A 23,025-nucleotide genomic window follows, 5' to 3' on the forward strand; every position below is an offset into this window, starting at 1 on the left:
ACTTCGGTCATTTTGGATTTGTGTCGCTTTGCACAGAGGCGTTTATGTTTTCGTGGTCGTCAGTCCGTCGAAGTCCGGTCCGCTATCGTGAACGCAATATCTCAGGATCTCCTGAAGGGAATTTCTTCAAAAGCGTCCAACTGGATTCAAGGATTAGATGATTAGATTTTGGAGATCAAAGGTCGAGGTCACCGCGACCTAACATCCGCACCATTCTTGAGATATCTCGGGAACGCCTCGAGCGAATTTCTTCAAATTTGGCACAAACATCCACTTGGACTCGAGGATGAACTGAATATAATTTGGTGGTCAAAAGTCATTTTTACCTCACAAAACACATTTTTGGCCATAACTCAGGAATTCATATGCTAGTTATGAGAATTTACCACAAATGTCTAATAAGATAGTGATGACAGACATGGATGTAAACTGCAACATGACTGGTTGCTGGAGGCATACAGCCGCAGGTAAAATGTTCAGTTTAATGGAACCTCTGTTGTTTCTTGTCGTTTGATTTTGTTGTAGCATAATTTCCACCAGCTGAGTGAATTCCATCCTTCATATTTGCACATTAATTTCCTGTATTGTTTACATTCCTTGTGCTAAATTAAGAATAATAAAATAATGACTCATTCCAAACATCAGACTATAACATCATGCAATAACACAATCATATTTTCATGAGGCATGTTAACAACTTTTATTTTATTTTTTGCAAACAAATCCAACGAGACAACAACCAGAATTATCAAGTTGGGTTATTAAACAAAAGTGTAAAATGAACATAACTATTTTGAAGACAAAGAAATAAAACAACACATCGGAGTGTTATCTTCACAAGCTATCGTAACAATCAGTTTACGTGACCCGTTTTGGTAATCCCAACAATTTATTTGAGGTGCAACTAATTCAGGTAAACTTCTTCTTCTTGTGCAACCTGACCTACCGACATGAAGTCAGGAGGGATCGACACCAAGGTCAGAAGTGAGGGAACGTACACGAGTGAATCTAGTTTTAATGACTCCCTATCAAACTAACATTAGCATTGTATTCATCATGTAAATTCTAACCACACTGACTGGAATACAGGCTGGCACTGGGAAGCAAAATACTTTTTTGTAATGCCTTTTAAAAAGTGACTCATCGCTGAATGACACGTTTTGATCTCAAATGTCTTTCTGATCGAACCAACTAAAACAGCGTCCACAGAAATAGTTATTCTATAGATGTAACTTGCTTTATGAATTAGCTTTATCCAGCTCATTCACAGACCCTTAGTTCATTATACAATCTAGAAGTTAAGACTAATATCTCACGTTTTCAAATTAATAATGATTAACCCTATTTAATCAATTAGTCATCTTTGGGAGATCTATTTTACAATTTAAAAACAAGTGTTAAGAGTGTAGACAAGAGGTCTAAGTAATCTGTTATAACCAGTTATGGCAGTTTGTTGCCTCCAATAAAATTGGCCATTCAAACTTGTTAACACTGTAAAATAACTAAATATTGTAATATTAGTTGACAAAATTGTCAACTGGCATGAAACGAGGGGGGGAGAATAGTACCGTTACTCCATCTTAACTTTGGAATAATGATCAAACACTGAGCCTATTAGCCTATTTTGAAAGCCCATTCATAAGTCCATTTGCTAACGTGTTCCCTTACAACATCATTCTTACCATTAACAATACAATGGAATCAAATATATTTATTATGATATATGGGGAGCCACCTCTTCAGTCTATCCACTAAGATCATTGACAATGACTCCCTCCAGCTTCATCAGCACATGTAGAGGCCACATGATGTTGTCCGAGGCTCCTTATCTTTAATTCTGAGGAAACAAGCATGGAAATAGACAAATTAAAACGGAGAAATCACGTCTCACTTCATTATACAGGTCGACTCTCAATGTATTCAGTAATTTAATGCTGTTAAATCTGTCACAATCACAGTACAGCTCACCTCTTTTCTCACTCTTGATAATGACGGAGAGGCAGGGGGACTGAATTAGCAGAGAGAAAAAGAAAAAGAATTACTGGAGAAACATGGTCGCCATCTTAACTCAACACCCAAACAAATACCAATAACGCGAAGAAAGAAACGTTTCAAAAAGCTCAGAACCACTGAGGGTCTTTCAGTTTAATTGGCTCCTTTTTGAAGTAAGAACAGTTAAAACTTCAAGATTTTGCAGGTCTATGTCCAAATAATTTAGCCTAGTATTTTCCGTTTCGATAGTCTCATGGCCTGAATACAAGGTGTAGTGTATCTAACCTGAAACAACGTCATCTAAAGCATGAGGGAGACGCACATTTCTCCGCACAGGTGATGATGAGAAAAATTATCTGAGTAGTTTTCAAAAACAGCAGAGAAAATGACTGCTGAATAGGTTAGTACAGTTCTCAGCTTTGGTCTGATGGTTTCCAAATTGGTGTGGTTTTCATCATTATTTGTATGATTAGAGGTATAATATTGATGTTTTGTTTTTTGGGTGTATTTGTGTAAAAATCGGATATTAGTAGCATATTCATCCCCTTCTCCTGCTGCCCTCCTAATGGAAATAAGTCACTATATTGCGATATCCTGATGAATTTTAGCACTATATGCACATTTGTGTCGGCTACTGTATTTTTTATTTATCAAATGTAATCAATCTATTAATAGATTTACCGTCCGCTCACTCCCACTGCCTCGCCAAAGGCAAAAAGAGATTACATGATAGTTTTATTTATTGATTTCTTCATATTCAAAATTCTTTAAAGAATTGTATTTGTTTAAATGTTCATCATTCATAATATGTCTCAGGATTAGGCCTCCACAGTAGTCATATAGTTTAAATGCAGGAAGTGCAAGACCATGTGATCTCACAGAAACGCATGAAATGGCCACGACCTCTGGACAGATCGTACCCCGTCTCATGTCACGTGACACTAAACTGGGTTCTTGCAAGGTTATGATTTGGCCTTTTTTTTGTTGATTGGTTTGAAGTTGGACCGGAAACTGGCGATGTGATTCGGTAACTCTGCTTCGAAGTCGCGCCGAGTGGCTAGCGCGGATAGCTCAAGATAGGCTGGCCGGCGAGCACGGATATTTCTGACTTCAAAAGATGTTCAACTCTGTCTCATGAAGAAAGAAAAGATGTGGTTGAAGAGGAACAGTAGCTCGGCCATTCATGGCGATCCTGTTGGACTGTCTGCATGTGTTGCCAGAAAAAAAAGATGACCAGTTAGCAACTCTACGCTCCTCAACTTTGTTCACAGCGGATTCAGAATGATTCAAGTGAAGCTCGAGTTTATCATAAGTCATATACAACGTGACATATAAGCAGCATCCTTTGTAGAGCTGAGGAGACCATGGATTCCACAAACAGCTGTTTCCTCTTCTTCAAACCAAGACTATGGACATTGGCCCACGCGCTGTGCGCGTCAGAGACACAATGCAGTACTTTACCAATCAGCGAGAGCAGTTTGATGGTTTTTAATGATCGTTTTGAGAGATGAAAGGAACATAAAATAGTATAATGTTCTATAAGAATAAATTAACGAGCCTGTCTAGATATGAATCCTTTGATTTTATTAGATTAAAGTCTAATTTGATGGGATTATACTGTTCACACAAAGTCCAAGGAATGACTCCTGTGGCTGCTAAATACTTCTTTGACTGGCACGAGGCTGTATCCGCGGCATCACAACCTTTGAAGCAGATAAAGAGCAACAGCTGGGACAGAATGGAACAGAACAGGCTTTCCTCCTTGGCTCATATTGCCATTGAAAATGAAAGAGGACCTGAGGAATAAACCGAACGAGGAGGACTTTCACAAAGAGTCAGTAACACCTCTGTCCAGAGGAAGAGGCACATGGACTTCCTCTCAAAGACAGTAAGCGTCTCCTTTAAAAAAACAATACATAAATAATATATATATATATAGGTGTAGGGCTGTACCAAATAGTTCAAAGATCTGTTCAAAATGTTGACGTTGCTTTTATATTAATATTATTAATATGAATACAACAACAAATTATAATAATATTTATTATTATCATTAGGCTACTATTAATAATATCAATTATTATTTATTAGTCTAGAAGCAATCTTACATCAACATAAATTATATTTAAATAACCACAACAACATAAAATCTTACTTTACCCATTTGTTTGGGTGATGACGTCAAGACGCTAAAGTGACGCTAAATTCGAAACAAAACATATTTGTTACAGCCCTAATGTAGCCCAATTTATTTATTTATTGTTACAGTTTTGTTTTAGAACCCTTTTATTGACTTTGTGTGTGTTGCCCGCTAACACCAAGAGTTCTCTCTCTTTTCTTTAATCTGGTGCGCCGTCGCCAGTCGTTCACTGTTTGTGTGTGAACTGTTGCGCATTTTGTAGGAGTGTTAAAGTTGCTTTGTACTCGTGCGCTGACACCAAGAGTTCTCTCTTTTCTTTCTTAATCCTGGTGCTCATTGTGTTTGGCTGCTTTTTGAGCATCAAGTGAATCAGCTGTTTTCTACATACCGTTGAATGTCTGCCAAAGTAATGTATACTATATATTTTAGACTTTATCCGTGTGCAATGTATACATATCCATATGCCACATTGATAGAAGATGTCACTGCTTTCTCTTTATACATCCATGGACTTTCCCCTGTCCGGTGCACAAGAACTAACTCCCCAAGTTGCTGATTGGCTGGAATAGCGGCGTTGTCATGAGTCACAATGTGCTTCACTGTGCTTCTTCTTTCCAAAAGGCCAAACGACATCGTTGCATGTCTGTATGTAACATTGATAGAATACAATGTAGAAAAAGATAAACTCTCTTTGATAAAACTCCTACAAACTCTTCCCACTCACGCATTTTTCATTTACAGCCTTCATCGCTGCGTGTGCAGGGAGGGCAGCAAGGACCGTAACTTGGACCATCCAAGCAAATCATAAAAGAGGAGACATGTTTCCACTTCCATATTTATGTCATCAGAGGGAAGAGTGTAACTTTAATCTTCAGCTGGGTTTTTATTAACCGTCATCTACAGGACTGGAAAAACATGTGTGTCTGATTAGTGTACAGACAGGAGCACAAAAATATAAGCTTTTACATACCTGCCGACGTGCTTGGAGGCATTCTCAAAAAACTTAGTTTTAGAGGCAACACTGCAGGAAAAAAAACAAACAAAACATGTTGGTATTATAGATAAACATATGATTCATCTCATCGGGGAGATTCCAGATCCTTTTGTGATCCAATATCATTCAGTAGACTGCGCTTTTTATACTCCACTACCTGCCTATACGGCTCCCACCGATGTTTTGGGTGTTCCATTCGTGTACTTATCTACGAAAGCTAAGCCTTGGCTGCAAGCCATGTAGGGGAAAGACTGAAGACTCATCTGTTCAGATTCCATCTTGGCCCATAGAAACACACTCACCTCTTTCTCTATCTACTATTGTCTCCTATTGTATGTAGCAGTTTGATGTAGATCAGCATATTTAATGAAGTTGATGTACTTGTATGATTCAAGACAACAAAGGGGTTTACTTGTTTAAAAAGGGCCTTCCAATAGAACAAGTCTCATTCACACATTACCATGAGGAAACATGTCCATTCTTTGATCGGAAAGTTTTGATCACCGAAACTACTAATGCCTTAAGGGTTGCCGATTCGGCACGTCTGGAATCCATTTCAAGGTTTTTTTTTATTAAAAAAACGCAGGTCCATTGAGTTCTTGACCGATACCTCAAAAAAAAGGAGGCGACAGACTTTTATGATACAGAGGAGCACTTACTAGGATTTGGCTGTGCCCTCGCTGCTGGCTGCACTCGGGGTCTTTTGTAGAGCGGGGTGTCTGGAGGGGGGTTCAGGAGGCCTGACAGGTGGTCTACAAATGGCATGTTTCTCTGTGGACCTTGTTCTGGTCAGACCATCAGAATCTCCTGGAAGACATCCAACAATAATATAGAATTACAAATCTTTGCAATACAATTGTAAATGGCAAAATTAAGACTAAAGGCTGTGATGGCTTAAAAAGGTTTCACTATGATATAGGTCTTCTATAATAACAAGAGATCTCTGCAATGACATGCTGGGAGTTAGAACATAAGATACCTACTTTCTCGGGCAAATAACTCAACAAGAAACAAACAAATCAGCAAAGGCTTTATGTCTGCAACGAAGCTCTGAACAGCGACCGCTTCGTCATCCATCCACCATTAATGCTTGCATAACTCTCATTAGATTTTTCGTTTTTTTTTGGTAAAGCGAGTATACAGCAGGTGGACATGTTGCAGCCCATTTCATCCAACCAGTCAAGGTACAGTTTTCAACCATGTCTGTCCAAAATGTCTTCACTTCATCATTTTATTATTATTATTATTATTATTATTATTATACGAAACATTTGTGTGAAATCGTCATAATTAGTACAAGAATTCTCGAGTTATGGACAAAAAGACCAAATGACCAAAATCTTATCAATCCATCTTTGTGCAAAATTCAAAGAAATTCCCTCAAGGCGATAGATTGCCTCTGGATACGTCTATTTACTGGCTGCAGCCACATGACAAATTGAAAACAAGGAGATTTTTAAGAGCTGGCTGACGACGGTTCAATTTCCATGTCCTAACATATCTGACTGCTAAATCACAAGTTTGCTTTCTACGTCACACTACATCCCTTTGTGTTCATTTATTTTTAAATCCCATAAAACCTGAAGGAAATATAGTTTTGTAAGTCAAAGAAAACGAGTATCACGGAAGGACGTTTCCCCACATTATACCTTCTCTGTTGGCTGGTGAGCCTTTGGGAGGTTGTCTTCTGCTCTGGAAGGATGGCACTCTGCTCACATAGACTCCAGACTCCCCATTGGCCGCCGAAGAAGAATCTGGCCTTTGCCTTGTGTCGTCTATCTTGCCAGTGTCAGAGTCTAAGTGTCTTTCCTGACGGCTAGCTGGTCTGGGCATCAATGCTAATCTTGGCGGAGGTTCTCTTGGAACGAGTGGAGGAACGCTAACTGGTTTTGTCCGCTGCAGGGGAACAGGGTTCGTTGAGACTTCCCCGTCCACAACAGAGCTGTCGTTCTGGCCATCTGTTGCAAAGAAAGAGCACAACCGATGAATGCAAGGTACTTGAATACTTGGAGTGGACTCAACTGACAAACATTGAGACGGAGAAAAGGATGTTGTTGTGATTCCTATCGGAGACAGTAACTTCCGGGCCTCAGTCAAGAGTAAATAGTTTTCCTCTACGAAATAATACAAATTGTCTTCAGTGTGTAAGAAAAGCAAACAAACATGCAAAGCACAGCAAAACATGTACTGAAGGTTGCATAACAATACAATGCAATTGAATGTAAAAAGCTTAGTTACACAACCACTGTGCTTCAGTGGTTTCATAAAATAAATCTTTGGATTAATCAGACAGGGCTGGTTATTTAACGATACAAGAGGTAAGTTAAGAATCGTTAAATATTAAACCAACGCAGGGAGGACAAGCTGCAGGTGCTCCAAATCTCTCTGAGACACACCCAATTCATGAGGGGTTCAAACACAGAAAAGTACATGGTTTAGTTTATTTGTACTTAAAATAAATATAGCACCAGAGGAATTTAATATTAACAATAAAGAATAAGAAAAAAAGGAATAAATACAGTGAACAAATAGAGTTTGATTTGACATTATTTGACAAACAAAAGAATGATTTTATGTTAAGGAAACACACTGAATCGCATTTTTCTGTAGCGGACTTCAGAAATGTTAGGAACTGTTAGGAAGGTGTGGATCAAATCTTTCTGCAATATTTTATGAAGAAGCTAAAAATAATCTACTGTACTACATATATATATATATGGGATATGGGTGGGTTAATGATGAGGATGAGGACGGCAATCAAGCCTGATAATTACTCTCTGTGTGCTGGTAGATGTTGGGAGTAAGAGCTTGATAAACACGAGGTGGCCGCTTGGAGATGGTGATTGGTTGCCTCTTTCTTGGGGTGATCCGCGGAGGAGGGACTGGTGGGGAAGTGCTGTCCTCTGGTATATCACTGAAGATCTGTAATCACAAGAAACGTTAAAGTAACACTTGTTAGTGGTTTAGTGGCTACCGTTACAGCCTGTAACCGAAACAATGAAAAAAAGACAAATTACAGCTATTTTTCACAGAACAATCTTAACGAAAGGACTCGGCACAAAAACCAAATTAGTGATTTAGTGACGTCTATGGCAAACAAATGCTTCTGCTGCACAAACTCGCATTAAGAAGCGTTACATAGTTCAACAATTTATGAAATACTTATTCTCCTTCTTTCATGAGAAGATCAACATCCTCTGTTGGCTCAGACCAGTGGCATTGTGTTGTATCTCGTTTGTTTCATAGGTATACAAACCAACATGTGAAAACGTCAATTTGGAAGTTTACTGGGGGTTATTTACGAAGTTATTTCTTACAGTAACTTCATACAGTCTCCGCCGGTTGCCTGGCAATTAACGAGCGGTATCAATTTTCTCACATTTCCAAAAATGTCCAACTTTTACGCTAAATTATATTGCTCGATGGTCTTTTACATTCTTTGAAAACGTACCTTTTTGAAGTCGCCAATCAGAATCTCAACGACAATATTTTGGAACTTGATATCCAACATGGCCGCCACCGTCTCCTCCTTGGCTCTCATGAGTGTGGGTCCAAAGATAACAGCCATGTTTGAAGGGATCATTCGATTTTCTTCACTGTGACTGCACACGCTGTTAAAAATAATGAGTGATTGAACTGTTAACACCGGGCAGTGACACATCATCTCAGATCATTTGCGACAGTGAGCAAGAGGTACATAAATAAATACATTGTATGCTAGAACTCACTTGACCAAGTGTTTAATAAGCATCTCCACCATCTCCCGATTCTTCTCTGGTAGTTTGTGGGTAAGGGAATGAATCTCGCTCAGTCGAAAGTCCAGATTGTCTGACTCTGTGACACAAAGACAACACAAAGTATCTGTAGACATAAATCACAAGAAACACAATATAGAATCGGGCCCAGCCCTACACTGCAATGGCACGAGACTAGTAAAAAAAAACGTTTAATTAGGAGCCCCTATTAAAATACTGAATGAGATTTCCAGGAAACTAAAGTCACAATTTGTCTCACTGTAACATCCTGACAGAATGAGGCTGATGCTGTTAAACTCATTGTTTTCTGCTTTACGATGACGTCGTGTGACAGATATAAATAAGCAGAGGACTTTTACGACTTCCAGACTAGCCTAATGCTGCCTGTTAAACTGCTGAACCTGCAGCCGGCAAGGCATTGATTTACCAATGCCTCTTTTGTACCTGCCATCCAGCCATCCAGGCAACGCTTATCCATGGTACCGCAGGTGTAAAGATAAGCAAGACACATGGCAAATTGATAAGAACTCCCCAAACTGTCTGGAAAAGATCATCTGAAATCTGTAAAAATGTAATCCGAGCATCTATCCAGTACTTAATAGATTATACAAGCCAACAGTCTGTTAAGTTCAGGAAACTACGTCATTTAATTGTAACTTACTGTTAAAACCAAGAAATTACAACATTTACAGTACAAGTATATACAAACAGCATGTTTCCATGCACGCGTCAGTTTATATTTCTTATCTTTGCAAATAGAAAGCATGAAGCCTTTTGGTACTTTAAGTAGAACATGAATAAGCATGATGCTAAATAGTTTCACTATTGAATGCTAACAGGTGAGGACAAGTTTCATGAGCAAAGCACATAACCAAGTTTCAACCTTCCTAAGTCCTTGTAAATCATCAAGAGGATTAGATTTTGAGTGAAACTCCAGCGTGAGTTTGACACATATTTTAGCCTTAGGTGACCAGACGAGAAGAGGGTTTAAAATAATGAGACGGATAAAACATGAACATGCAAACAAAGCGCCTTAATCGTTGCGCTGGATAATGTCCAAAAAACATCTTACTTGCAGCACACATGAGGTCTCTGTGTAGACTGTAGGTCATCAGCGGTTCAGACAAGCTCCTGCAGATGAATAGACACACACACACACACACACACACACACACACACACACACACACACACACACACACACACACACACACACACACACACACACACACACACACACACACACACTTGTAAACAAGTGCAAGGCCGCATGCACTATAACTCAACACGTCAAACACAGGAAACTCTAGGATTTGTACTAGGCAGAATTCTGCAATGTTACAAAGTCATCAAGTAAAATGTATTCAATCATTTATTTATTATTATATTATAGTTGTATGTATTTAATGTAGGCTTACGGAGCAGACGTACAGATTTGATAATTAAACCAATGTCAGTCAAAACACAGCCGTAGCTCTGGAGCTACACAGTGTTTTTCAGTATCTTCCACGTATTAACTTTGTGTCTCCTGCTCACACGCATCTACTCGCAGACAAACATACCTCAGATAAAACTTCAGTGCACTTGTGATGGTTTTGACGTCCCAGTCGCTGCTCTGGAGATCCACATCTCCTGGGTTTGTGGGGTCTATGAAGGAGCAAATCAAAACAATGTAACGCCATTATGTTCAATTCCATGTAACCAACACTGACAACCACCTGGGATTAGTACCGTAATGGATCAAAGCAACTGGCTAGTTGTGGCATGTGCTCGCCATAATTAAATAATAAGCAATATGCGGCCAGGTTCACCAGCTTGTTTGGTGCTGGGCAGGCAGAGCGCATTTGAAGTTTAAAATCAAAGCAATGAGTTGAAAGACTGTATAAAGCCAAATTCTTCGTGGGTTTTCCACTACAAACCACACCTTTTTAATGCAATCGTCATTTGATTGTATACAAATATAACATAGAGCCGCTTTAAGGCAGAGCCCTCCAGAGTAGGAGCGCCGCGAGTCGGCGACCTGCTGATATTTCCTCGTCATTCATACAGACGACCTTCACAAAAGTGGCAGAACCTGCAGTGTTTAACGAAGGAAGACGAGCCCGAACAAAGAGACACGGGGAAACGGACAGATGCGGAAACATGTTCACGGGATTATTTCCTTACCAAAGAAGGCATTTAATAGCTTCTGCACTTGGATGTTGCTGCCAACAGTTCTGTACACTCCTTCTTGTGTGACTCCTGGAAAAGACGAGAGGGGGAGGTAAAAAGAAAATTGAAAAAAGGGGGGAGTGTAATCTGGACAAATACAGAGCAGTGGAAATGTACCACATGCTTCTCTTCAGAGGTCGCGGGAGCCAGAATTAAGCTACAGATGTTCTTTCCTGATTGTGCACGCTTCATTTAACCTTTTAGTTTGAGACAGAAAAATGTGCCATGCTTGGATCATAAGTCGAACGACATGCTTATGGCTTGAGTGCGTCTTCTTTTCTTGTAAGGCGGATCACCCTGCTGGCGAAACATTTTGCGACTGTAGAATTATAAAGTTGCATCGTCCCTCGGGACAGGTTGGAGTTATTGGGCTTCTATGTTTTAGCATGCATGGAGAGAAGGGCTTTTGATAAAGAAATACTGGTAAAAAAATGTATCCTTAAAAAAAAAAAGAAGTAACTTCTGTACAATCTAAAATAGACCACTATTTCAGACTACTATTATTGTGATGAAAACCTTTATTCTCTGAAAGGAGTCTGCAGGCTTGGCATCAACATTTAACATATGACTCAACCACGCCCCCTTCAGGGAAAGTAAGTAAACTAACAGAGCTAAAGACAGCTGGAATAAACCTCGAACAGGACTCTTTACCTTTTGTTTCAATGTAGTTGATGCACTTTCGCACAAACTTAAATCCAATTTCATTCAGTTCCACTGTGGAAGTAGAAAAAAAAGAAAAAGATGAAAAGATTGAACAGCAAACAATAATTTGAAGGAGAAATCTTCTCGTTGGTAAAACATGAAGACAGATGAACACATCGAGGTGTTACCGTGTCTGTCTACACCTCATTACATCAACATCGCAACGTAACGGACAACTTACTTTCAGCTTGATTGTGAATTGGGGAATGATAGATCTGAAATGAAAGAAATGTGAAAAAGAAATTGAGGAAACATAATGGAAAATCTAAGACTGGCCTCACAACAATAATTAATGAACACAGTGTGTTTTTTAGAAAATGAGGACGGCAGGAGGACACAAAGCTGCTTCACTAAAATCAAACTTGGCTGGATATAGCGACAGCTTCATGGGTAGTTTATGGCACTATAAGCCCAGTTTTCCAGTTTAAGTTTACCTTATGAGCAGATTCAAATTGCATGAAAATAACAACAATGGAAACAGAGAGAAACAGAATGCGTGTCTTGTTAAATGATGGAAAACAGGAAAGATTCCCGATTCAAAAGCAAACCAAATGAAAAGAATTCTGTTCTCTTGGGATTCATTTAGAAAACCTTTAAAACTCACAGCCAACACAAAGTAGTTTTTATATCAAAGCTTTGTCTTATTCTTCCCCCAAATAGTTTTCAACGCTGTCGCTCTCCCCACAAACGTCTGTCAGAGGCCAGGGCCAGCTACAGAGCAGCTGGAAACAGTAAAGTAAAGTCTTGTTTAAGGTCTCCTAATCAAGGACGAGTGCTTGTTGTCACAGGCGGCTGAAGTGTGAAACATCCCCATCACGCCGTGTTATTGATTTACGCCTGAGAATGGAACAACTACTACATCACTCTCCGCTTCGTTTTGGGAGGAAATCACTCTAAATCTCTCAAATTCTAACATGAGTTTCTCTAATTCAAAAGATACGATCACATGGAAGACATGCTGATCTAGACATGCAAACATTATGAAGCCGCCACCAGAGAAAGGAATTACTGGCAGTGAAAAGTCAGCTTCTCTCCAATGTTGGAATGATTACCGTAAGAAAAGAAAATTGCCAAAATGTCCTCTCGCTTAGGCGAGTTTGGAGAAGAACGTGCAGGCATTTTCTCTTTGTCCAACAATTTTCATAACAAATACTTTTTTTGGAATTTATAAGAAGTTCCACTGGAAAGTGCAGAAAGATGGGCCTCTAAGTGATCTGCAAGTGTAGTGTTACGTAACATTTGCCATACTGGCACACACGGGTCATGCATGTCGACCAAAGTTTTCCATAGAAGAGACAAATAGACCAGCTGGCTGCTTAGAGAACCGGCGTACGCCGGCTTTTGTCTCCAGAGCTCCAGAAGAGGTTTGTTATGAGCAAAAAAAAACGCTAAAATTATCATCAATTGATGTATCATCAATAACTATTATTATTTTTATTATCGCTTAAATTTGCAGGTATACATCTCGATTAATTGGTCAACTGTTTTGTCAAGAAAATGTCCAGAAGATAGAAATTAACAATCACAATTTGCCAGAACCCCAGGTAACATCATCCAAACAATCTAAAAGTCAAACATATTTAGTTAACTATCATTCTATATAACAAGGAACTGCAGCAAAACCCTCACATTTGAAGAGCTGGAATGAATATTCAGCTTTTTTTTTCAGCTCGAAAAATTACTTTTAAAATTGCTGATTACTTCTGTTGATCACTCCAGCTCTAGTGTCTACTCCGAGCCAATCGTTGTTAGACTCTGAGAGCAAAGCTCTGGACTCGGCGCACTAACAATGAGACGGCAGAGGAAGAGGAAGGTTCAACAGAGGCGGTATGTACAGAAACAAGTTAAAACACATAAGCATACGCGTCGACATGCTGCAGTATGAGGCGCACGTGAGCAAATATAAAGCGTCCATGAGACTGCATCTTATACGTCAGCCGTTCAAAATGGCTAAAGGCCATGCAGTGTGTAATGAAGTTGACTGTGGAAGAAGAGATTATTCTAACAGAGCCCCAGAGTTGATTCGTGTCCAGAGGAGACCTGGCAGCCGCGCAGCGCATCTTTGCTTGACAATATTTGGGCAGAGTGGGTGGAAAAGCTCTTGTGAAATAAGCACGATATACAGAAGTCTATGGGGAAGTTGCACAGGAAGAAAGGGCGCTGAGAAGTGTGCCTTCTGTTATTTTCACATCCTCTGGCAGTCACGGTCTATTTGTTGTGTCCACCACTCACGCGACATCCACCTTTTTAAAACCTAAACCATCTACCGCAGAGAGTGCAGAGTTTGCAACCAAAAGAGGAATCGACTACATGGTAAATGTTGCGAGTAAGGCTATTTGGTGTAACCTCGCCTCAAAACTGCTGAATACAGAGACAGACTGTGGGAGCAGCAAAGTTTGGCTGCTTTTACAGAGAGGCAACACCTAAACATGATTATAAGAGCAAAAAGAGAAATCCCTGACAGTGTGAACTCAGCCGTGCTGTGTGGGGCCGTTAAAACTAACCAGGTGTCACCATTAACTGCACACTGGTGCTATAATGAGCCTGACAGGCTTCATGCCAACTCACACGTCTGGAATAGAGAAGCCATAATGACATCACCCTTGCCGTCGTCCCGCGGCGCTTAAGAAATGTCCCATGTGAGCTGTTATGTCCCTTACATGATGAATGCGATAGCAAACCCCCCCCCCCCCCCAATGTTTCTGTTAAACAACATATATTATTTAACACAGCACAGTGTTTAACAACTCAGGTTTTTCAGAAGCTGATATTGTGAATGTAAAACACATTTAATTAGGTGCAATTACATTAAGAAGCTGCAAATGACATTCATCTTGATAACTGAAGACGGAAATGTAACTACCTGCCAGCATTTAGGGAGGTTGAATTTAAAAACGGGCTGGATAGACTCTGCGATCCAGATTGGAAATGGAAACTGGCGTTGGGGAGTTTTTTTATGTGTCACCACAACAACCAGTGACCATGTCTCCTCTTACTAGCAGACTCCATATTGCATTGCACATATTTTTGGCAGTGAAGCAGTTTTTGACAAAAATGATGTCTCGGAGAAGAATAATCCAAAATGAGATGAGAAATGAACTCACGGGCTCTTTTCCATCCATGGCCTCCATCCACAACTTCCTGTCCGCCTCCGAGAGAGCTTGGAAAGTGACGGGTGCGTTTCTATGGAAACAGTAACAAATGCCATTAAAAGAGGCGACGGCTGCAATCAAATTATTCAGTCACACTTTTGTTCGGCAGCATTTTCCAACCATTGTGAGCGTTTGGTTTTCAGAGCTCTTACACGTCACGGACCGGAACGCATTTTTCAGAGTGGACAAAATAACAAGAACAGCACAAGATGGAAGTGAGCGTCGTCGTTGAAGCCGCTGATTAAATGCATGATGCATGATGGCGAATGAGACGAGCGTCAAGAGATGATGAGAGTCAATTGTTGCAATCTGCCTTCTTGCAGAAGCAACACAATCCGGTGCCAAATTTGACAGCTTATAGGCGACTGGATCAATTGTTAACTAAGACAACTGTGCTACGAGTTAAAGGCTGCCAACTGCACTAATCAGCCAACTATGACAACCTTAAAAAGTCTTATAAAAAGTAACTTTTCTGTCGAGAGCTAACCCTGACATCTGCAGGAGCCACGTGGCTACGGCGTTAAGAGATTTCCCTCTTTTCCTGATACGTTTTGTCAGTACGCCTGAATGGGACACCTGAAACCGCCAATCCAACCACTCGTGTGGTGGCATCGCGCAAACTGGGATGAAGACAAGTTCAGCAAACAAATGACCAGAGATATAAAGAGCAGAGGAATATATAAACCCTACGTCAAGACCTTCCGGGGTCGGGAAGCAGCACTGGGAGCTTGTCAGGGACATTCCGGCCGGCCTTAAAACATCTCGAGGCAACAACACAATCTCCTACACGAGACAGCACTGCCACCTGCAGTTTATCAAACAGCCTGCTCCTCGCCGTGTTGTTGTTCAGCTCGCACACTGACACAAATTGGTTGCTCGACATCCAGAGACACTTTCAAGCGCCCCATGAATAATTCGAGCAGCTTTTAAACCTTTAAAGACACCCTGTCGACAGCATTTCCTCATATTTCAAGAAACCCGAGTGTAACGGAGCAGCCTCACGGCTCAAGTGTCTATTAAAATGCATGCTGTGCCGCACGGCCCGCTTATATGAATATGAACTTGTTGTGTTCCTTCCCCTGACTGAAATTGGGGAGTTCTCCATCTGTTTCCAGCCCGCGCCCGTCGCTTAGGGATTGTTTGGGCTACAGTCCATTTAGCCCTCACACTCTGTCCTTGTGAGCCACCTGTTCACCTCGCCCGCCTGAACCCGTTTATCCCACAAGGCTCCCGTTGTTGCCTCATCTCCCAGCGTCGCAGATTTGCATGCGCTAACCTCTCGTGAGTTTCCACGTCAAAGCAAAAGCGCTTGTCGATGGACTCTGTCTTCCGGCGGATGCAGGATTTCAGTGTCAGCTGCGTAGTAGTGCCCTGTAGCAATAGAGAGAGAGAGAGAGAGAGAGAAGGTTGGTAGCAGTCTGAGGATATAAACTGGCAACAGGTGCTGAAGATGTCAGAGCATGTTGGTCTGTGGCTATGAGTGGTGGATTTGTTTATAATTATTATTTCTTTCTTTTTCAGCGGAGCACCTGTTTAATTGTAGGCTTCTGCTCGCAAGGCACCATGACCAGCTGTCTCCCCTCCTTGCGATACTTGCAATAATATTTGACCCACGACATGCCCAGAGCCCCTGTTGGGACAAAAAAAGAAACAAAAGAAAAAGCGACAGGGTTTGTCAGAGTGAATTCCAGCAAGAGCGTGTACAAGTACCAATGCTTCTGTGTAGACATCGAGCACACACGCACACTTCTCATGACAGTACAGATAGCCCTCCGTGGGCAGAAAGCTGTGCATTTTACTGATCTGGGACGGGTGTTTCATTCTCCTCATCAGCTCCTCCATCTCCTCGCGAGTGCTCTCGTAGTTGTTTCTCGTCTGCAGGGCGAAACCGGACAGCACTTTAGAATCTCGTTCGACATCCGATTAAGAAGATGATTAAATCTCACCAATGGGCGCCATTCGGCGCGCCACTCACGTTCTGCAAGCTGAGCTGCAGTTCTTGCTTGTAAGGCATGAAGTCGTGCGTCATCTCCACAGTCAGGTTGTTGAGCGTCAGAACGCTGTGCAGAAACGCCAGCACCTGCCCAACCAAAGCGCGAATTACACGCTATAGATATCCTTCATCGAGTTCCTCTATTCTATTCTACATTTCCTCCATCTCTGGTTACAGCAAAGAGGAAGAGTGGGAGAGCACAGGCAGAACTCACCGGCTCCACCACGTCAAACTTCTTCCTGTCCTGCACCTGATGGATCTGGTACACGTAGTCCACGGACGACTCATAGAAGTTCACCCGCTCTTTGTCAAGGAGTTCATCGGCCTGTTGTGAAAAATATTTAAAAAAAAAGAAAGAAAGGAAATTTGAAACAGTGACTTCGTCGTCGCTCTCAGCTCTACGTTTCACTACACAACTGCTGAATGCTTCGTCGTACTCCACCTCTTGAAGTTGACTCTCTTTCTTCTTTGCAGAGAGATTCAGGTGTTTGTCTACCTGGGAGTGATATTTTTCACTCTCCTTCTCGAACTTCTTTTTCTTTTCCTGCAGGACAGATGTGTAGTTGGGAAAATGAAAGATTAAATTAAAAATGTTTAAATTATCTAGCAGAGCTTGATTAAAAAGAAAACTAGAACTATCAATATTTTTGATTTGAGCTGATTTTATGAGCCGATATTTCAAGCGAATAACATTTTTGCTGAAGATTCTTATCGCATGTAGGTTTTCCACGAAGCTTTGAAAAAAGCTCCGTGGTGGTGGGCAGACTATGCGATGGATTACATATTTTGGGCATTTCCGTACTGCAATTTTCTTCTGATAAATACGCTGATACCAACACATTTGCAATAGGCTAACATAGGTCAGTTATTTCCAACCAGGCGGTACTTCTGTAGTTGCCATGGGGTATTTGGAGGAAGATGAAAAGTAGAAATACTGATTTGATCGGACAAAAATAAAAAGTAGTCAAATACTAAAATAATAGTAAGCTGAATAAATTGTTAGCTAAAGATAACAGTTGAAATAGAAAGCTAAAAGTCTTGATAAATGGTTGGAATAGTTACCTAAATGTAACGAAGAAGGAAACATTCAGCTAGTATTGTGACTGTAAACTTGCCCAAACCGACCTGGAGATGGTTCATTGACTTCCAGTTTAAAATCTATTCAAATGATGACATTTGAAACACGATGAAGAGGTACTCCAGTTCATCGGATAGGGCGGTGGGGCTCAGACAAAGTATGTTGGCGGTTGATCTAGTCCATTTTATTTTGACCACTTTCACTGTTTCTAGAACATTGTTGAGTCACGTGTACTTTCTCCTTGTAAAGACATAATACCCCTTTTTCTCTTATTGAGATAACACAGATGTCTTAATTATTAGTATTGCTGAACAGTTATTTGTTTTATTATTATTATTCTGAATAAGCTGCAGTAGTTACTGGAACAATCACAATACATCTTTAGATTCAATTAGATTGTTTTTTAAAAACGTGTGTTTAATATGCATTTGTTTTCCAGGTCATGTGGTGCCCGTATATACTTCATCTATCATTCAATTCTGCTTGCGTATTAAAATCGGCACAGCAGCGAGAACAACAGAAAGCTTCTGGTTAATAAATACACTGATCACCAGAGCACAACCAGAAAAAAACCCCTCAAATGTCAGTCTGAATAATCAAGGTGGTATCCCACAGAGACTCCTGATGACTTTAAAAGCAGAATAAAACATTGGTGGAGTAGCACACAGGGGGGGTCACCTTCCAAAAACATGAGCTGTTCTCAGCTACAAAAACTGCTTTCAACAAAATGCTTTTACAAATTGAGGAAGAAGAAGAGACGTAAATGTTAGTGTTATTAACAGATTATTGTGTCACTCATGAATAGATTTGAGGAAGTAGCTCATAACAGCCTGTCTGGTCTCTAAGCACCTCAGGAAATCATTATATATATATACTATGCATAATGTTGTTTAAGGATGCTGATTTAAGAACTGATTACTTTTTGCCACATTTCACTTGCAGAGCAGATGAATCAGTAAAAACACTTACTTTTGTAACTCCTATTTGCTCCTTTCTGAACTTCTCCAACGGCTTGATGAGCAGATCGGAGGCGTTCTGAACCTGGACGGGCAAACATGGAGCGGCCGTTACTGCGGTGCAATTCCACATGTAAAAACACTTACACACACACACACACATAATGTACATTGCCTTGTGTAGGACACACTCTTTCACACGGTATGTTCGTAGATAAACATAAAACATGTTGAAAGCATGTGAACGTTAAGTGGAGCGTGTGGAACTTTCATAACGATGCTGCTCCTCTACACCATTGTCAGCACAATTTACCAGATGACTTCCAGAAAACCCAGTCTAACTGGAACTGCTACGCCTGCTGTCATGACTCAATTGCTGTCGTGTACAAGGATGAATCTTACACTTACACATTTAGTTTACTAGTTTACTATAGTTTACTGTAGTTTACTGTAGTTTACTAGATTATGGGTCCATAGATGCAGTCCACACACGTCTCTCACCCTTTTCCTCGGTTTCGTATGTTGTCTGTTCTCACTCGTAGCTCTGCTGGTTGTGGCTGAAGTACTGGAGAGCATTTCATGTTTTGTTCATTTATAGTTTATGTGAGGACTTCACAATAGGTGTGCAGAACAAAATAAGCATTAATAAGAAAAGGAAAGTCCTCCGTTTTGTGTCCGTCGCCCTCCTCAAAGCCGCAAACCGTGAGTTCAGACGGCCGCTCCGTAGGTCTGATACTTCCGCTGGACACGCCGCTCGCTAAATCGCTCCAATAACGGCCGCTTCCTCCGCAAAAATGCAGACTTTAACTGGACAGGCTGGTGTTGTTTGTGATTTTCTGGGAAAGGCTCGTGTGATAGGGGCGTGAAGAATCAGGGAAGGACACGTCGTGACTGATAAGAACCAATCAAGTAGCGAACGCGTCATCGTTTCCAAACTTATGCGTTTACGATCGTCCACACGAAGAGGCGACCCCCGGAGTTTTCAAACGTATCCGTCCTCGGGAGCGTTTTCAAACGTATCCGTTTTCGGTGCTCGAAAACTCCGGCGTAGTGCGGACGCTCAGTGTAAACGTGGCGAAACATATGCGTTTTCAAATGGAAGCGTAGTAGCATGGACGTGGCCGAAGACGGTTAGTTTGCGTCTGAGTTTATCTGGCTTGGTTAAATAAGGAAAACTTGTGCTTGACTAAATTAAAGCAAATAGCTTAAAAAAACAACAGCAGCACTCTAAAATATTCAGTAGTTACAGTATGATAAATGTGTGATCAGAAGCATTTACAAAAAGGGAACAAGAAACCCAAGAGGGAAACTCAGCCACAGCATCGAGGCGTGTGCATGTGTCTCATTATAACACATTTCCACTAACAAAGACCAAAAAAAAAGTGTTGATTTTGCATCATAGCCAACAGGAAGTTAGTTATCTGTAACCGCATGTGCCAATATCTAATATCTAATATCTAATGAGGGTTTAAATGGGATGCACAGTCAGTGTGGAGGAAGTTGATAACCCACCAGCATCATCCTGTCGTGCTCTACTTCCTGCAGGAGTTCGGCAAACTCCTGGAACGACTGAGCTGGAGGGGGAAAACACAAACATGATGACCGGAATAAAGACATAGCACATTCTTATCTTAAGTGTCCGACGCAGGAAACGCAACGGGAAAGATTAAAAAAGAAACGGACTTGCTCCATTGTTAACAAACGTCCATTAGAATAAACTTTATGATGATAATTTATCCAGCTATTTTCTTTTTTAATACACATTTGTCATTAAGCTCTGATGCTAAAGTGTTTCCAAACCATTTGATTCGCTGATTCCTCACATTTAAGTTGTGAGGAAATAACAAGCGGCTGCCAAAACTGTTCCTCTCCCCTGAGGTGAAGCAGGGCACGTCTTTGTGCTAATTCTGATGCAACGTGTGTATTCATCCACATGGTATTAGTGCAGAATACATACAGACAAACCTGCTGGAACGTGGCATGACGTCGCCTGCAAGTCAGTTCATGATTTTGAAAAGTCAGTAAACACAAAGTAGCATCGTCTTACTAATATTAATTTCATCATCTGTCAGGGAGTCACCGACGACGTCGAACTGGAAGATGCTGAGAGTCTGGGAAAACTTCTGTACTGCCAGAGAATAGCCTGTAAAAAAAAAGAACGTTTACTCCTTTTTGAAACATCTGAATTGAGTTACAAAATGCCTCTGTCACAACTACGTTACACAACAACATAGCCTATTTATCCTCTAAATACAATACTCATAAGATGTAAGTGCAGGCCCGGATCATTGCTGCAGTGCTTTTCTATTTTTTTTTTTCTCAGCCAGGAAAGTCCAAAGTATTAAATATATCCGTGGCAGGTTTTTATCAGATCAGCAGCAGAAAGGATGCGTTCTGTAATATATAATAACATTTTATCCCTGCTTGTCTGGGTTTTATTATCAAATCAAAAACAATCTGTCAGATCAATACTGTCGGGCTTTTTGCCAGAGGAACTTGGCGACCGTACTCATCCCTCTATATTACGCAACAGCTTTAAGCTTTCCATCATTTGACATGTTCTCCCCCCCCCCCCCCCCATCAACAAAATGTGTGTTTAGTTTATTTAGGATTCTTGCTTTAATAGTGTCTTTTATTATAAGGCTTTTATTGTTGACAAAGTGCAGAACACACACAGCCTATTTCACAGCACTTACAGCTGGAGATCAGTGTTTAAATAAATAAATATAAGTATGTGATGTTCAATGAACATCTCTTGGTGCAGTTTACCCCAAACACCGAGCACTCGTGACCCTCTGGCTATTCTCACCACGCCTACAATGACCGTTTCTGTTCGCGAGGTGAAAAGCTGGTCACTGTTGATTTGGAGGGCACAATGGTTACTTGGCAAGTCAAACAACAACAACAACAACAACGACTGTGCTCGCCTTCACGGGTGCCACGCTGACCCAAATAAACGCATCTACTGCCTTCTGTCACTGGCTGTGGTCCATACTATCCGTGGGACACATGACAGACAGCATCACGCAGTAGAGTAGAGGTGTGTGTGTGTGTGTGTGGGGGGGGGGGGGGGGGGGGGGGGGCCACAGGAAGGCAGCTGTTGCGTTGTTTTGGGAAACAAAACTGAGCCGCTCGTGCTGCACATCTGCACCATGAACCGTGGCCTTTCAGCGCGGGCTGTTTGGTCCTCTCCCAGGGGAGCACTAGCAACTCCCTGCATGAGCCTGTCCCACCCACACTGATCCCGTGTGGGCCCTTAAAAATGGCCCCACTGATGCTGAGCCCAAGCCCCTGCATTCACATGCAATATGTAACAAAACGAGGGCGATCGCATTTAAGGATCCTTACCTCTGATCGCAGTGATTACACTGTTGCCGTCTTTGATCAACTCTTTGAGGAATTTGCTCGTCCTCTCCAGCTCCAATTCATAACACTTGAGAGTCTCCCTGAACTCCGGGCTGTCCAGGTAGCACTCACTGAACTCCAGCGGAGGATGCCCCATCTTCTGGACGACCGTGGGGGGGTTCAGACAATACAGCCACTGAGTTAGTTCTCGTGCGCCACGCAGCCTGCACTCGTCTACCGCTCACTGGTCATTGCTGCTCGGTCGAAGCGACTCCACACTCTCTCATCTGGTCACAGGAGCAGAAGCCATGGTGTCCGTGGGAGCCTGCAGCAGCCGCCGGTCTAGTGTGAAGTGCACGAAACAGTGACGGAGCACGGTGTTGTATTTACTTCCCTCTTTTGCTTCCCCTGACGCGCTATCGAAACTGTAATTTAGTTGTATCCTGGTCCTCTTCACCACTTTTTCCTTGTTGCGGTGTCGTGATTAGAAGAGCGGCTAGAATTCATTTGGACGCGTTCGTTTCCGAAATATTTCCCACTTTGCCTAAACCTCACCCGGCCGTTTCCTTGGTTTGAAGTCTCATTTGATTTTTAAAGTTAGCTGCACGCTATAAATAATCACTGAATACGCATTGGTGAATGCATATTATTAAACTGAGGTGTCATACACATCCTTTAAGTCCCACAGCTTTACAAAGAGGGGTAACT

At 41.3% G+C, this 23,025-nt stretch overlaps 1 protein-coding gene across 1 annotated transcript; it reads right to left on the reverse strand.

The window, feature by feature from the left end:
* Nucleotides 1-681: 681 nt before the first annotated feature.
* On the reverse strand, nt 682-22,766 carry ophn1 (oligophrenin 1). The gene is made up of 24 exons (XM_079171535.1): nt 22,321-22,766; nt 21,020-21,115; nt 20,485-20,546; nt 18,986-19,057; nt 17,381-17,482; nt 17,153-17,263; nt 16,921-17,025; nt 16,691-16,820; nt 16,475-16,575; nt 16,222-16,316; nt 14,898-14,976; nt 11,975-12,008; nt 11,743-11,805; nt 11,047-11,121; nt 10,443-10,527; nt 9,954-10,012; nt 8,855-8,960; nt 8,578-8,737; nt 7,901-8,048; nt 6,776-7,084; nt 5,786-5,933; nt 5,103-5,153; nt 1,969-2,008; nt 682-1,837 (listed from the first exon to the last, which is right to left on the reverse strand). Exons 1-24 carry the CDS (start codon nt 22,472-22,474, stop codon nt 1,832-1,834), a joined length of 2,391 nt encoding a protein of 796 aa, XP_079027661.1. The 5' UTR covers nt 22,475-22,766; the 3' UTR covers nt 682-1,831.
* Nucleotides 22,767-23,025: the final 259 nt, after the last annotated feature.

The sequence above is a fragment of the Pholis gunnellus genome (genome assembly GCF_910591455.1).
Source record: "Pholis gunnellus genome assembly, chromosome: 13".
In the NCBI taxonomy this organism is placed as follows: Eukaryota; Metazoa; Chordata; class Actinopteri; order Perciformes; family Pholidae; genus Pholis; species Pholis gunnellus.

Excerpts from the sequence above, each read along its gene's own strand:
- ophn1 (XM_079171535.1), bottom strand. The coding sequence starts at position 22,474 with ATGGGGCATCCTCCGCTGGAGTTCAGTGAGTGCTACCTGGACAGCCCG. Across the intron at positions 17,026-17,152 it reads AGTTTGACGTGGTGGAGCCG|GTGCTGGCGTTTCTGCACAG; the intron begins GTGAGTTCTGCC and ends TTGGTTGGGCAG. Across the intron at positions 7,085-7,900 it reads CATCTACCAGCACACAGAGA|ATGGCCAGAACGACAGCTCT; the intron begins GTAATTATCAGG and ends TCTTTGCAACAG.